General features: G+C 34.3%; 1 protein-coding gene across 1 annotated transcript in view; it reads right to left on the minus strand.

Annotated features, from left to right (window-relative positions):
• The window catches only part of LOC133202071 (golgin subfamily B member 1-like), a 147,361-nt gene that overhangs the window by 78,522 nt on the left and 52,827 nt on the right, over positions 1-16,012 (minus strand). The window contains exons 14-20 of the mRNA XM_061337853.1: positions 15,668-15,856; positions 8,724-9,002; positions 6,470-7,010; positions 5,657-5,778; positions 4,871-5,546; positions 2,331-2,533; positions 1,773-1,841 (exon numbers count right to left, since the gene is read on the minus strand). Coding sequence (XP_061193837.1) covers positions 1,773-1,841; positions 2,331-2,533; positions 4,871-5,546; positions 5,657-5,778; positions 6,470-7,010; positions 8,724-9,002; positions 15,668-15,856 — 2,079 coding nt within the window. The remainder of the gene's footprint in view (positions 1-1,772; positions 1,842-2,330; positions 2,534-4,870; positions 5,547-5,656; positions 5,779-6,469; positions 7,011-8,723; positions 9,003-15,667; positions 15,857-16,012) is intronic.

Genomic DNA, 16,012 nt, shown 5'->3' on the forward strand with positions numbered 1-16,012 from the left:
GGTCCATAAACTTCAGGATGAATATGTACTTCTTAACTTTCATTTAAAATCCACAAGGGGAGAGAGAGAGAGAAAGGTAGAATAGAGAGAGGAAGAGATCTGTAATATAAACATTGGGTCTTAAGTACTCAACCAATTTTCAAATGAATTTTATAATTAAGGTCATCAAAACTCAATATATTACCAACTTCTACAAATGACTTTGACTTTAATTTATACATGTTTTAGTTCATAGCAATTTAAAGGGTATACATATCATCATGAAAAAAATCTCTGTTTGCATTGACAAGCCCTTCCTGATGGAATTACAGAGGTCACACATATATCACAATTCTACACTGACTTAACATCTTAATCCCTCAAAGCTCTATTAGGGATTAACTGGACACGTACAATCTGGGATAAAATCTGCAGGTGTCTGTTAAAATCCCTATTTATGCAGCCCTAATTCACAGTTGAGGAAATTCACACATTTAGAAGATCTTCCTGTACACAAAAGTTCCCTTATAAATTTATGACCTTAGTCAAATCACAAAGTTATATTATATATCTTAATTGTTACATGTATGGTTCTTCTCAAAACTGGTACATACTTCTAACAGATTACTGCCCAAGCTTATAAAGTTTGGAAACCAATATAAGTGCATGCAGCAATTAATATACTGCTTCAAATTTACATGATATTTTCCTAAATTTTAACTCTGTCTGCAGTGTTTATTTAGAGAGCATTATAACTTAATGAAAATATCAGTATTGTTGTAATCTTTAAACCTCCCACCTGCTACATGACCTTAATGCACTTAACTCAATAACACACAATATATTCTATAAATAAGCCTGCGTAAAAACACATGCACTGACAATAACAAAACTTAATGAGTAAACAGTGTTGTGCCATCAACATGATTACAACATCATTTTACTGCTTCACACCTATAAGTCTATATCGTACTACATGTACTATTAAAGGTCTGATGACTGTCTATACATAATTGACTTGTTTTAATTATATTCAAGTTCCATGTGCTATCTTGTACACATATATTCAAGTGCATGACACTTTAAGTTTAATCTTCTACTGTGAGTGATCTAGAGCCATGATAGATGTTTATACACAAACACATGTAAACACGGTAAATGTGAAAACCCCTCAAGTTGAATAAAGAGATACTTACACAATTCTAAATGTTTCCACAACTTAAGCTACATTTGTCATGTATGAAATTCCACATTTTAAGCATGCTAACATGCTTATTCATCTAACCTCATCCATTGTACTTGTTTGAATAACACACATATACTCTTTTTACCTCCTACTATAGAGAGCAGTTAATTTGTAACTATTTATATCTCCATTGGGATTCCCCTTTGGCAATAAATATCTTGTCAACACAAATTGTACGGATCTGAACAAATGAACACAGAAGCTGTCACTTGTAAAAAATTTATATGATAATTATACAAACTACTGTTCTTATAACTTTTATCTCCAATTTCAAAGAGCAGACTGCACAAGCAAAGAATTGCACTTTTTCTCCTGACTGCTAGTTTTTTTTTTTTTAAAAGTGGGGAATTAAACGTTTTACTGGAAATACACTAATGCTGCCCAGTAGCAAAAAAATATTTTCCTGAAAAACATACTTCAACCAAAGTAATCTGAATCCACCTCTCAATTACTTAATCTACCATTTAACATATACAGTACACATATAATATATCTAGTACATAAAACACGAACATTAGGTAGTTATAATGTGGGTTGTCCACTTTACCTGGGATTTCTCTGGGTTTGCAGTCTGTTGAAAATACTCCACAACCTTCTTTAGATTATTTACTTCTTCCTAAGAAACATAAAATATCAAAAGGTTATATTTTTAATAGAAAATATATTTTCTTAAGTTAAGAAGTCAACACCTTTGAATTCACTTTGCGTCACAATTTAATTCTAGCAACTATTTTTATTAAGGTTGAACATGCTTATAACAAGTGCCAGGGACAGACGATTTTGCTTTGTTATAAATGTTATTCAGTATAACAGTTGAGTTAACAATATATTTTAAAGCTATAAGCATCAATTCTTTATAAGCTATACAAGCATGTTTTACTATATTTACTTTGACCATACTTTACTTTGAATCTATACTTTACAATTTGAATATTTATTAATTTTACAATTTGAATATTTATTTATTTTACAATTTGAATATTTATTAATTTTCACTTTGACTTTGTTTTACAGTTTTCCTTTATCCTCAGTCAATAGTTTACTTTTCAAAATTATGTTTGACCTCGTTTACAGATGCCCTTGACCTTATGTGTTTGACCCTGACCTGGTGATGCTGTTGGATTTCCTGAATTCTCTCTTTGTACTGGTTCTCAAGGTTAAACAGGTCCTGGCTGTGTTTCTCCATCAGACGGATTTCAAGGTCATGCAGCTCCTCTGTATGTGCTAAGTCAAGGTCATCCTTCTCTGGTCTTTGACCTTGACCTTCAGTGACCTCTCCAGTCAGTGAACTTTTGGTGCTAGAGAGTTCTGGAAGAATGTATTTTAAGCTATTTCAAGGTTTTGTACAATATGAGAAAATAAGCAAATGGAAAACTCATTCAAAAGTAATTTAGAGCAGTAAGTGTTTTCCCCATGACTTTTGTAGAAAAGTAAGATTGAAGCAGAAGTTTACAGACTGTACTGTTGTGTTAGTAGCTACTGAATGTCATGTGAAAATATATTAAATAATACTAATGGATCTACACTAGGGCTAACAATCTGATCATGCATGTCAGGGATTGGTTAATAGTAACCATAGTAATGAAAATGCATGCCAGGGATTGGTTAATGGTTACCATGGCTTGGAAAATACATGCTGGGGATTGCTTAAAAGTTACCATGACTTGGAAAAAACATGCTGGGGATTGCTTAAAAGTTACTATGGCTTGGAAAATACATGCAGGGGACTGGTTAAAAATTACCATGGTAAAGTAAAAACATGCAAAGGATTGGTTACACATATGTGAAAGTTACCATCATGGTAAAGAAAATACATGTAACAGGGGATTGGTTAAAAAAAAGTAACCATGGCTAGGAAAATACAAGTAGCAGGGGATGGTTTAAAAGTTACCATGTTAAGTAATTACATACAGGGCAGGGCTAGGAAGACACATGCAGGGGATTGGTTAATAATAATTACTATGGTAAGGATTTGTTAATTGTTACCATTGTGATAAGACATGAGAAAGCGTTTACTAGATTATAGAGATATCAATTGGTTAATGAAATATACTACTGAGCTAGAAATTGCATGCTGGTTATTAGTTTGTGGTATCCATGGTTACACAGGAAGTGGGCGGGGCCTCTCACCTTTCTTTATTTGGTCGAGTTTTTCTTGGTAGTCCTTCTCTAACCCTTGGAGTGGGAGAAGATGGAAGGCAAAAACAGAAGATGATAGCGAGTCAAGCTCAAAGGTATCACACAGCACACTCATGATAAATGAGATATAAATTCCACACTATATAGTATATAAACTGTTACTGTATCTATTTGTATACACTGTATGTCTCACCCAATCACACAGAAGGCATAATAGAGAAAAAAATGTGTCATATGGACATAGCTCAAAAAAAAAAAGCCTGCCAGATTTAATTACTAATGTGTACCTTCAACATATTGGAACAGAATACAAAATAAATCCTAACCTGTAACCCCAATTTAAAATTGAAAGTTTTCGGTGATCAAGGTTATCCCAATAATTAGGCCAGCTGACTATAAATTAATTGGTAACTGATACATCAAATACATCAATAGTGATGTATTTTTTTTTCTTAAAGGCGGTGTAGGGGGGGGGGGGATTTAATTTTTAATGTAACACTGATTAACCACTTTTGAAAATGTCAAATAAATGTATGTTTGATAGACATATGTATTGAAAAAAAAGTAAGCTATTTAACATTTTTAATTAGACCGAAAAGACTTTAACAGGAACAGAGCCAAAGAAACATGACTGAAAAAGTTCAGACACTGGTCAAAAATCAACAAGAGGTGAATTTACTCCAGGCCACACAGACAGAGAGGCTTAATCCCTTTAATTATGTTAATCTCTGGCCAAGGGAGAATTTCATCAAAGCCTGCATCCATAATACATTAGATTTAATCAAGGTCTAGATTATTAATATTCTTTTTTTAATTTAGTTTGAATTTTTGCAAATGTAGATATCTGAAGCACTGGAATACTTATACACCACATACACTATAATATTTAATCAAAGACTTAAATTTTTAAAACTACATTAAGCTCTGCATATAACTTAATTTATATGGTCTATCCATGACTGTAAGAATCAATTTAAGGAGTTTCACACCAGAGCTTACTTCACATTTGACAGCAAATTCTAACGATTTGTCTGGAATGTGCAAAGTTTTCGTTTTATTTTTTCTGGCCTAAAAAATTCTAACATCAACTGTTTCAGTAATAAAACACTGTTCTCATTCTTTGGATTGATAAATTTTTCCTCATATTAAAATTAAAAAAATTAAGGATATTCCCTAGACCTTGTTATTCCAAAACCATAACAATAAAAGGGTTATTATAATAAACAGTATTGCATTAAGTGAGAATCTTCTATCTGGCCCTCACCTGCTTTAGTCAATGCTCTATCAACATAAATAGGCTATTATGATAATAACTATTAGATTAAAATGAAGACTGCCCTTACCTGATTTAGTCCATCAATATATATATATATATATATATATATATATATATATATATATATATATATATATATATATATATATATATATATATATATATATATATATATATATGAATAGGTTGTTATGGTAATAACTATAAGATTATATGAAGACTGCCCTTACCTGCTTTCAGACTGGCCAGCTTTGAGTTGTACTCCTCTTCAATCTCAGCTATGGCAGCAGCATGAGAACCTTTAAGGTTCTGTATCGAGTTGTCTAAATCAGCACTAGAGTCTCGCCGAGTCAACTCCTCCTTCCCACTATCACTTTCACTTTCATAATCCTTCACTGATTGATCTACAACTAACCCCCCTGAATCTCTGAGATCCTCCCCTCCAGTTTCACTAGTCTCTTCATAAATTTCACTTACTTGAAATCCTTCACTAGAATCTGTTTGATCCACACCCTTATTTTTAGTCCCTTTCCCAGAATCCTTTGTTTCTCCATCCGTGTCGAATTCACTGGAGGCAGATACCATGACGCCAGACTCGTCCACCGTACGCTTGGACGATTTTTCGTCACTCGATTCACTTTCTTTCACTAATTTTTCTAACTCGGTCTCGAGTTTGTGAATTTTATCCTGGTATTTCTGGATCTCGTCTTCGGTTGCCAGAGTCTGGTGCATTCCAGTCTCTAATTGTCTCTGCAGATTCTCCATCTCTTTGCTGTATTTACTTTCTATAGACTCAAGCTTAGCCTGAAATTCCTCTGTCAGAGTCTGTCGTGTTTCTTTAATTTCTTTTTCATGTTGTGCATGTAAATCGTTTATTTCTTTTTCCTTCTCTTCTTGAAACCTTGCCTTAAAAAAAGAAGAAAATCTGTCAAAAAATGGTTTAGTAAACAAACATTATCATATGTTCACATACCATACTTACAAAGAAAGACTTAAAATCAAAGAAGAAAACTGACCTGTTCTGATTCAATGGTTTCCTCAAACTCTTGCTCCATGAGTGACTTTGCCATCTCGAGTTCTGTGTCGATTCGGTCCCTCACTAGATCAGCTACCTCCGGAGCATCACCTCCACGGATCCCTGTAAAATCAACCAGAAAATAACTAAGGAATAACTAAATACTTAACTGAAAAATAACTACATAAATAACTGAAGAAGCAAATATTTAACTGAAAAATAACCAAATACTTTTACTGAGAATAACTAAATAAATTACTGAAGAAGAAGCAAATATTTAGCTAAAAAATAACCAAATACTTTTAAAACTGAAGAATAACATATCAAATGAATGACTAGAGATTAACTAACAAATAATTAAGAATAACCAAATATCATATGAGTTCACTTGGTTATATATGTGTTTACTCTGGGTGACAAGTTAAGCAGTACACAGAAAAGCCTTATTCATGGATAATCTGAGATTTTAAGGTGGCTGGTCTATCAATCTGAGATTTTAAGGTGGCTGGTCTATCAATCAAATCAAGAACTATTGTTTCTTGCTTGACATGCATTATCATTGATTGGGTATCAGGTATGTTTCCTGAAATCATTATGTAATTCATTGGTCTCCGAAAAATCTAATCCCCCTGGCATACATTATTCAGTGTCTGTTTGTATTTTCTGTATGAAGCAATGTCCAGTAAGGTTCTACATGCTAAAACTGTTAACTTTAAGTTTAAAGTAAAATGTATTTGATGTTATAACACTGTTAACCAGATTGTCAACTTACTGTAATAGTCTACTTGCCGTAAAACCAAGGTTTTCTACTTACGGTCAACAAGTGTATCATATTTCTCTTCCGAGGCCTCCAGTTCCTTTTTATGTCTTTTTTCTATTTCCTGTTTCTCCAAGTCGTTACTTTCCTGCATCTCTTGTCGTAACAGATTCATTTTCTCTTCATATTCAGTATGCACTTGTGCTAACTCCGCCTTATAATCTTTCACAAATTCTACTTTCACTTTCTCTTTGAGCTCTTCAATGTCGACATCAGATTCCTCAAGTTCTTTAATTCTCATCTCATAGTGAACTCTCATTTCATTAATTTTTGCCTCGTATTTCTCTGTTATATCATCGATGCACTTCTCACGTTCGTCGTTTAAGACCATGGCCTGCTCTAGATCATCCGTGAGTTTAGTGATTTTGGCCTCATACTCTTGTTTGAGTTTCATGAATGTCTCCTGCTTGGCGAGATTGATCGTACCCATGAGTTGACTCACTGCCACCGCGGACTGAGACTCGCTCGTCTCAGGTGAGCTGCTTTCACTGGCCTCTTCAAAATCTTCACTCTCCTTGAAAGTGTCTTGTCTCGAAACCTAAAACACATAAAAATCAGTTTACTGATGTCAAAAAAGCCATAACTTGATGAAGTATAGTCATCCATGTACATGATCATCAAATGACTTTCATTTTTGATTCTAATGTTGGCCAAGAAAGATGAGGATGATTCAATGTTACAATAAAGACATTCCTAAACCAAGTACTCAAAGGCCAGTTTTATAAGCAGAAAATCTGCTTATAAAACTCCTTCAGTGTCTACTCAACTATTAAAATTAAAAGAAAAAAAAATTATTGAATCCCCCCCTTTCCAAACCCCAGTATGAAGAAGTCCATTTTATGGCCCCGTAATCGAAGATTCGGGGGCATATAGTTTTTGCCCTGTGCATCCGTCTGTCTGTCTGTCTCTCTGTTTGTCTGCAAAAACTTTAACCTTGCCCATAACTTTTGATTGGTTAGAGCTATGGCTTTCATATTTCACATTTGTATTGACAATACCTTTCTTTGGTTACAATCAAATTTGACCTTTTGACCTTGACCTTGGATTTTGACCCACTTTTGCAAAATTTTTTGAGACTTTAAAATTAGCCATAACTTTTGAGCACTTGAAGCTTGGGCTTTCAAGCTTCACTAGTGTATTTCGTGTGAGAAGGCCTTCCTTTGGATACCAACATCTTTGACCTTTTGATCTTGAACTTGGAGTTTGACCTACTGTTGAAAAAACTTTAACCTTGACCATAACTTTTGAACATTTTGAGCTAGGTCTTTCATACTTCGCATGTGTACTCCTTGTGGCAAGGCCTTTATTTGGATACCAACAACTATGACCTTTTGACCTTGGAGTTTGACCTACTTTAATTTTGAAAAAATTTAACCTTGGCCATAACTTTTGAACAGTTAGTGCTACAGTTTTCATACTTCACATATGCATTCCTTGTGAGAAGACTTTCCTTAAAATACCAACAGCTTTGACCCTTTGACCTTGACCTTGGGGTTTGACCTACTTTTGAAAAACTTTAACCTTGGCCATAACTTTTGAACAGTTAGTGTTAGGGCTTTCATACTTCACATATGCATTCCTCGTGACAAAACCTTCTTTTAGATACCAACAACTCTAACTCTTTGACCTTGACCTTGAAGTTTGACCTACTTTTGAAAAACTTTAACCTTGGCAATAACTTTTGAACAGTTAGTGTGAGGGCTTTCATACTTCACATGTATATTCCTTGTGACAAGACCTTCCTTTGGATACCAACAATTTGGCATTGACCTTGAACTTGGAGTTTGACCTACTTTTAAAAATTTTTAACATTAGCCATAACATTTGAACGTTTGGTTCTAGGGCTTTCACATTTCACGATCATGGGTATCACTTGTGATAAGAACTCCCCTTGGGCACCATTTGACCTTGACCTTGCCATTTTACTTACTCTAAAAAAAACTTTAACCTTCGCCATAACTCTTCAACAGTTTGTACTAGGACTTTCATATTTCACAGATATATTCCTCGAGACAAGACCTTTCCTTGGGTACCAACTTTTTTGATTTCTTGATATGGAGTTTGGCTTGCATTCAAGAAACTTTAACCTTCGCCATAAGCTGCCATACGGGGCCATCAGTGTTTCACAAACACATCTTGTTAAATTTATTTTTCCCTTTAATCTGTGTTTTCTTTGCGATCATGTTATCCCTGTCTTCCAGCCCCTCCTCCTCATAATAAAATAATCCTCTTGGTTATGAACACAACTCACCGCCTCCATTTTGCTGGGTTTCCCCCCTTCTTCGTGTCCCTCTGATTCCATCTCCTCTAGTTCGTCGTCCGTCTTGTCGCCCGAGTCCTCAGAAATCTTCTTCTCCGGTTTGACATTCTTCTGGGCGTCGATTACAGTACTGGCCGTCTCCGTAGATTTACTGAGGGAATCGGGATCATCATCCAAAGTGATGGCAGAGGATTCTGGGTAATTTTCAGAGGAGGATTCTGGGAGATTCACTGCCACATTTGTCTCTTCTTGTGTGTCTTTCTGCTGTTTCTGCAAATGCAATTTTTTTTTTAAATGAATGACTTTGCTAATAAGTAATTATCAGGAAAAAACCCAAAATTACTTGGTTAGGTTAATTATAAAGCATGTCTCAACACTGACTGCAAATGTCAATGCCATATAAACTATGGAGGAAATATTTTTGGTCTCTTCATGACATAGTCAATTACAGTATATAAAAGTAAAGTTCCTAAATCCAAGTCAAATAAAACATGAAAATTGAACTAAGTTAAAGATAAGAAATCTATTTTAATTCATGACACATCTCTGTAGCAGCCATATAATACAGTAACTGTTGAACTTTGGTATTTTGAACACGGATATCTCGAATACCATGGATATGTTGAAGTGAAGTCCCAACCCTTTTATTCTTTAAGTATTCACCCTGGATATTTTGAACCCTCGGATATCTCGAAGTTTTTTCTCAGTCCTATTGAGTTAGAGATAATGAGGTTTGACTGTAATTCATTCCCCAGACATAAAACATTTAGATGTAAAGCGCCTTCTTTTGTCTTCATTACAAACAGGTAAACTACAAATACAAGCCATAAGAAAACAAGTGATATAGAAAATGTTCTTCATGGACAGAACCAGAGAGGGTGGAGAGTGTCAGGGGAGTCAGAACCAAAATATTCTGTCATAAGATTCATGAATTAAACTAGACTTACTTGCTATTTGGACCCCCCCCCCTCCTTTTTTTTTTAGGAAGTAATAAAATCCTTCATTAATGAAGTACGAAAACACACAAACAGGATATTTACTTATGATCCCTCCATGCCAGCCCTACTACTCTCCCCTTTTCTCCTTTTTTTCTATCATGTCCAAAAAAAATTGCTTTAATCTTTATCAATTTATGGGTTCTTCCGCCCTCTGGGAAATACTCCTAGATATACCATTCTTCTTTATCTTTATTTACATAATTGTGATTTCATTCAAAGGAAAACAATTGCAATTCCATGAATCTACAGAAGGCACATTTTACTGTATTGGAACCTGCAAAGAATCGATGTGTTGCAGAAGTATTTTCTTTTACTTTGGAGTACATGTATTTTAAAATTCTCCAGTAAACAACACCGAAATCAAATTCTATTTACAAGCCACTTCAATTCCAAAGTAACAGTTCCTACTACACCAGGAACACCCAAAGAATTATCTACAGTTTGGAATGTGATCAGCTGACTTGATTGACAAGTGTTTACCTGTTTACTCCTTAAAAGGTCGATATTTTGAGAAATTCAATCAGCTGATTTACTGATAATGTTACAGTGCTCCAGTGTCAGACTTTGTAGAATGATTAAGGTTCACTGACCCTCTGATAAGAGAGATAACTCTTGGTTAAATGATTATTTATTCCTTCAAGTGAATAAGTGCCATTTCTAACAAATTTTACCCTACAATATTCTAGTACTGTGTAAATTTTAATTTTTTTTTTTTTTTGAAAAATTCTAAGTGTTAAAGCAAAAATTTTAAATGTGTGAGCAGAACGATGGTGCACCTTAAGTTAGGAAATCCTAACCACAGATTTAAATGTCTGTGTATCAAATTACTTAAAGTCAATGAGGTGAGATATTGAATGGTAAGACTTGTCAACACTTCAACAGAATTGTTTCCTTAACCATCAAAGAGATGATGTTATCTTTAGTAGTCAACATACCTACAATGAACTGAGAATTCCTTCTTCTTTTCTTGCCCCCCTCCCCCCTTTATAACTTACCCATCTAAGACGTGATGTTAATTTCCGTAGTCAACATACCTACAATGAAATGAGAATTCCTTCTTTTTTAAACCCCTCCCTTCCTCCCACCCCATCCCCTTTACATTACTCAAAAAATTATTTTTTCACATATTAAGTCAGCAATCAAAAAAATTTCAACCAAAGAAAATGAACCCTCAGACTGACACACACATACACATTTCATTTGTATCTTCTGTCTGTGATCATGATCTGATATTGTGAAAGAAACCATTTTATGCTTTGCTACTAAGTAATATATATTAAAGATTTTGGGCTCAGGACAAAACATTCCTTTTCCTAAAACTTACATGAAAACAGGCTTCGATCTTCATTACTAACCATTTTCATTTTCAATAACAAAATTTAAATATCTTTTTTTAAAAGATTAAATATTATACACCTATTTACTGGCTATGAGGACAATAGCAAGTTTATTGTCCCCCAAGACAGCAACTATTTCCCGAGGCGCAGCCGAGGGAAATAGTTGCTGTCGAGGGGGACGATAAACTTGCTATTGTCCGAATAGTCAGTAAATAGGTGTTTTATTATACCGAAGCCGACTTTACTTATGTTACGTCACAATCTGGATAAAACCAGAAGAGCTCCGAGATGAAAAGCGAGGGAAACGGAATGCTGCCGGTGAATAGTTTGATGACTATTTCACCATGGGCTAATAGCACAAAAACTATTCCACGGTTTAAAAAAATAGCAGGTTTATTCGTCATATTTTTATATAGAAAAAATTCACAGAGGTATAATAAATATATATATATATATATATATATATATATATATATATATATATATATATATATATATATATATATATATATATATATATATATATTTCAATGGATTTTGATCTTAATTAAAAAAAAATAAGAAACTTTGGTGTGTTTGTGATTTATGATTAGACTTTCTTATTTTCGTGTAACAACATGCATCCCCTTCCCATGAAACATTAGAATTTTAAATTGAAATTTTAAATGTCGCTATTGCCAATGCACAAAACAGCAACAAAGGCCTGCACAAAAGGAGAGGAAAACCTGGACCTAATGTTCTATGAACACCATAGAAAGACCAGCCTTTATTTATTGAACCTCCTCTCTTGTTCAGCATAACCAACTTCCAAACAAATGCCCTGGTAGTGCATGAATATGTATGTCAAGTTCAATCTTAATTTGAAAAAATCAGTTCAAAGAAAATTTAAATCTAAATTTGTTAATAAAATCTGTTTCAAAGCTGATTTCCTAAAACACCCACTTTAAATAAATCATTCAGATTTTTATTTCAATTCAGATTTCTATTCAATTTAGCATGTTCCTAAAAAAAAAAAGGAAAACATCTCATTTCCATTTTTATACAGAGCCCCTTTGGTTTTTGCAAGGCCATTTGTAATATTTTTTACGACATTAAGTTTCAAGTACAGATTTACACATGTATGTTCATTGAGGTTTAAATCGATCAATAGATCAATCGATCAATAAATGTTTAAATAACTTTGCTTGACTTCCTCTCATCCGGTACGTCAAAAAGGTGTGACAAACGAAATATACCTGAATTTGTCTGTATCTTGCTTAATATCAATCCATCTTACTGTATAGACCCATTGAATGTAGACTGAAGATTTGACAGTTGCTTGACCAAATTTTGAGTTACTTTACCATATGTACCTATGTAAAACAACATAGACTAAAGATTTGACAGTTGTTTGACCAAATATACTAATTACAGAAAGTTAGAATTCACAAATACATAATGAAGATATAATATGGCTGGACAGGGATTTCAATCCAGGACCCAAGCAGGTGCTCTAACCACTGAGGGACCCAGGCCAATATTCACAGTCCATATAGCCCAAACTACACCGTACACTGAAGATTTCACAGTAATTTGCTTAAGTGAGTAATAATTTGTAGATACATTAATACCGTAATTACTGTAGAAATACATTTTTTTCTGCATGGTATTAATTAACACTATGTACATGTTCACAAATTTTCCACACTCAGAAATTTGTTCCAGTGTTTAAAGTACATTTAAGACATATATTGGCATTCTAAGATATCTGTGTCATTTTCTACCCATGGATTGCACAGAAATTGTGATTCTGTGGAATTTTCCCATAGGAAGAAGTATGTTACTTTACAGCATTAGAAAAACTACATGTAGATCACTGAAGATTTAACAGAATGATCATCAGACTGCCAGTTTGAATCTAGTGGTCAAATATGGAAACCTGCATCTCTCTCTCAACCACAACTTAATGAACCTAGATACCATGTCATGATAAGCACATCAGAAATGAAACATCATCAAAATATTACATGCTGCAACATGGTATCAAATACCAATGGTTATGGCCAAACCCAAAACTTTGCAAGTGAAAAATATTCAATACATATTGCTGAAAACTACAAGAAAATCCCTTACGGTTTAAACCTCCCCCCCCCCCCCAATTCCTATGAAACTTAAGAAGAAATAATTTGAAAGTCCTTATAGAATCATCATGTTGAAGTATATACACTATGCACCAACAGACTTACCAGTTCTTACACACCCCTCTATACATCAAGTCTAAACCTGCTCCATGTTTTAACACAATCATTAACTGATTAATAATTAACTGCTACAGGCCTTTAAATCTATATACTTACATCTTCTAAATGTCTGCTGGTGCCAGCATGTAGAATTTACCGAATAATTAATCCTTATATATCACACAATCGTATCGTCATATTTACAGCAGCAAGAGTGTCTTATGATCATCAATTGCTGGAAATGGAATAAACAGAAATTTTCGACCTTTTAATATGATAATATGTGAGTTCCTGTTAACAATTTCTTTAATTTCAGACTCGTGCCTTTGAGGACATAATCATGACAAGGAATTGGTCTCCAAGAACTTCCAACAAATATCTGCTAGATGAAACAGTTTTAACACAGTTTTAGCAAACGAATCCCAAAATAATAACTTTTAATTCTTCATGAAAAACAATCCTATCAAGTCTAATTTCACTTTTCCAAAAAATTTCACTTCTATCTATGCATATATCTATACAAATCATTAACACAGTATCAGCACATTCTAAGACACACATACACCAAAGTTTGAGAGGCACTACAATACGTTAAATTATTTCAATACACCGTGGAATAATCCCTCCAGAATCCTTTGTTTTCATTCCGTTCATAATCACAGGTTGCACGACTCACAGAATTCCAAGGAACCAAACGTTCTTTTAAAAGGCAGGACTATTGCTATGTTATTAAATCATTAAATAACTTTTTAAAAAGCCCTGATACCCCAGTGCTATATACTGTTGGAAGTATTGTTATAAGTAATATAGGTAAACAGCTTACCTGCACACAGGTATAGTTACCTGTCGATTTCTATACCTATATATCTATAATACAGGTTAATATTAAAGGTAATTCTGATCGTGTGTTAAATCTCTCTGAGATAAATCTGATTTTGTACAGAGCCTTGTTTCTGCTGAGTCAGCTGATAGAGGAATGGGATAATTCTTGAAAGGGGGTGGGGGGAGTGGGAGGGGGGGGGGGTGACATATCCATATTCTGTGTTGAATATTGAATTGAATTTATATAAATAAAAAATATTATAGCTCTATCTTTGTTATTGTAGATGATACTAGGACTAACTCTAGGGAATTCAAAATGAATGAATGTTTTCTTGGAGGGGGTAGTGGAAGGGTCAATATGTGTATCATGTGTTGATAAATGGGCTGAATTTATACCAAAAAAAAAGAATTTTCCTAACTGTATCTTTGATATTACTTTTTGTAGAAGTATAAATGGATTAAATCCCAAATCACTGACAACTCTGTCGACTATCAAATACACTGAGGACTTTGAAAAAGTAAAATAAACTTAAGAATTACAATTATCTTAAATCTACTCACTCAATTTTACACTGGGTAAAGCATTAAAATAATTAAAATTTTTATGTAAGGAAAGCTTTCGTTTCAATGGTGAAGTGTAAGTCATTTCTGATTGGCAGAGAAATGGACTGCATTCAAAGCACTCTTTACCATCAACAATCAACGTCAACACTTTAGAAGAATTCTTGAGACCCATAAATATTCCAAAGGGAATCTACAGTCTTACATATTCAATGTACTTAGAAAGTACTTAACAAATAACTACCGAGAGTCCTTACAACAGCCAGCAGTCTTGTATTGTAAACCTCAGTGTGTGTGTTATACAGAAATCAAACACTCCACCCAATACATAATCTTATATCAACCCTACTTCAGAGACCCGAGTCTCTCCGATTCCATTAACAATGACATAATAATAAATACAGTTAAAGCACATAGATCTACAGTTAAATCTCAACAAACATCTTACCAATGTCTTCAATATTTAGTTTCTGTAAGCAGAACTCAAATTCTTTCACCGAGTGGAATAAACTGTAAACTTCATTCACTGTTAAGTTGTACATCCCTATCCTCTTTACCCCCCCCCCCCCCCCCCGACACACACTGTTATGTCATACCCCCTCTTCCCTCTATACCTCCCACACACACACTGTTATGTCATATCCCCTCTTTCTTCTATACCCCCCACCCACCACCACACACTGTTATGACATACCCCCTTTCCACTATACCCCTCCCAACTCCTGCTGTCACTCCTCTAATTTTAACACTCATTTTTTTAAATAGTTCACCATTCCATATACTCCCCTCCTATTTGCATTTCATTTCATTTCTTCTGTAACCATTTCCTTTTTGAACCACTTTCCCCAACTCCGCGATTGTTTTTGAATTGCCACCCCTCCCTGCAACCCCCTCCTCCCCCCTTCCCCATGAAGCTCCCCACAGTAATCCCTCTGACACCTTGATTAAGCCATTCTGACTCCTCTTTTATTTCTCTATTTTGACCTTTCCTGACTTACCATTTCCAGCTCTGCTATTTTCCTCTCTAACTCTCCCAACTCTTTCTTCTGGTCCTCCTCCATCTTTTTTATTTTTTCTCCAAAGTCGTACGTCATGTCTGCCGCCTGTCGCTTCAGTTCAATCTCTAGTTGAACTTTGAACTCTGACTGCACGTCCATGATCTCTGCTCGATGTTCATGCTCCATGTCCTAAAAAGCATTTCCTTAATTTTCACAGCTCTTTATTTAAATATACAGTAATTAAGGGGGAAAAGTACTTAATCAGATTGGTGGGTTGTTTTTTTTTTCTTAATCAAATCAAGCTGATTTATTACCATCACATGCTTCTTACAACCATAAAATCTT

Source organism: Saccostrea echinata, unplaced genomic scaffold (assembly GCF_033153115.1).
Source record: "Saccostrea echinata isolate AGI-Se365-2 ecotype Australia unplaced genomic scaffold, CSIRO_AGI_Sech_v1 ptg000046l, whole genome shotgun sequence".
NCBI classification, from domain to species: domain Eukaryota; kingdom Metazoa; phylum Mollusca; class Bivalvia; order Ostreida; family Ostreidae; genus Saccostrea; species Saccostrea echinata.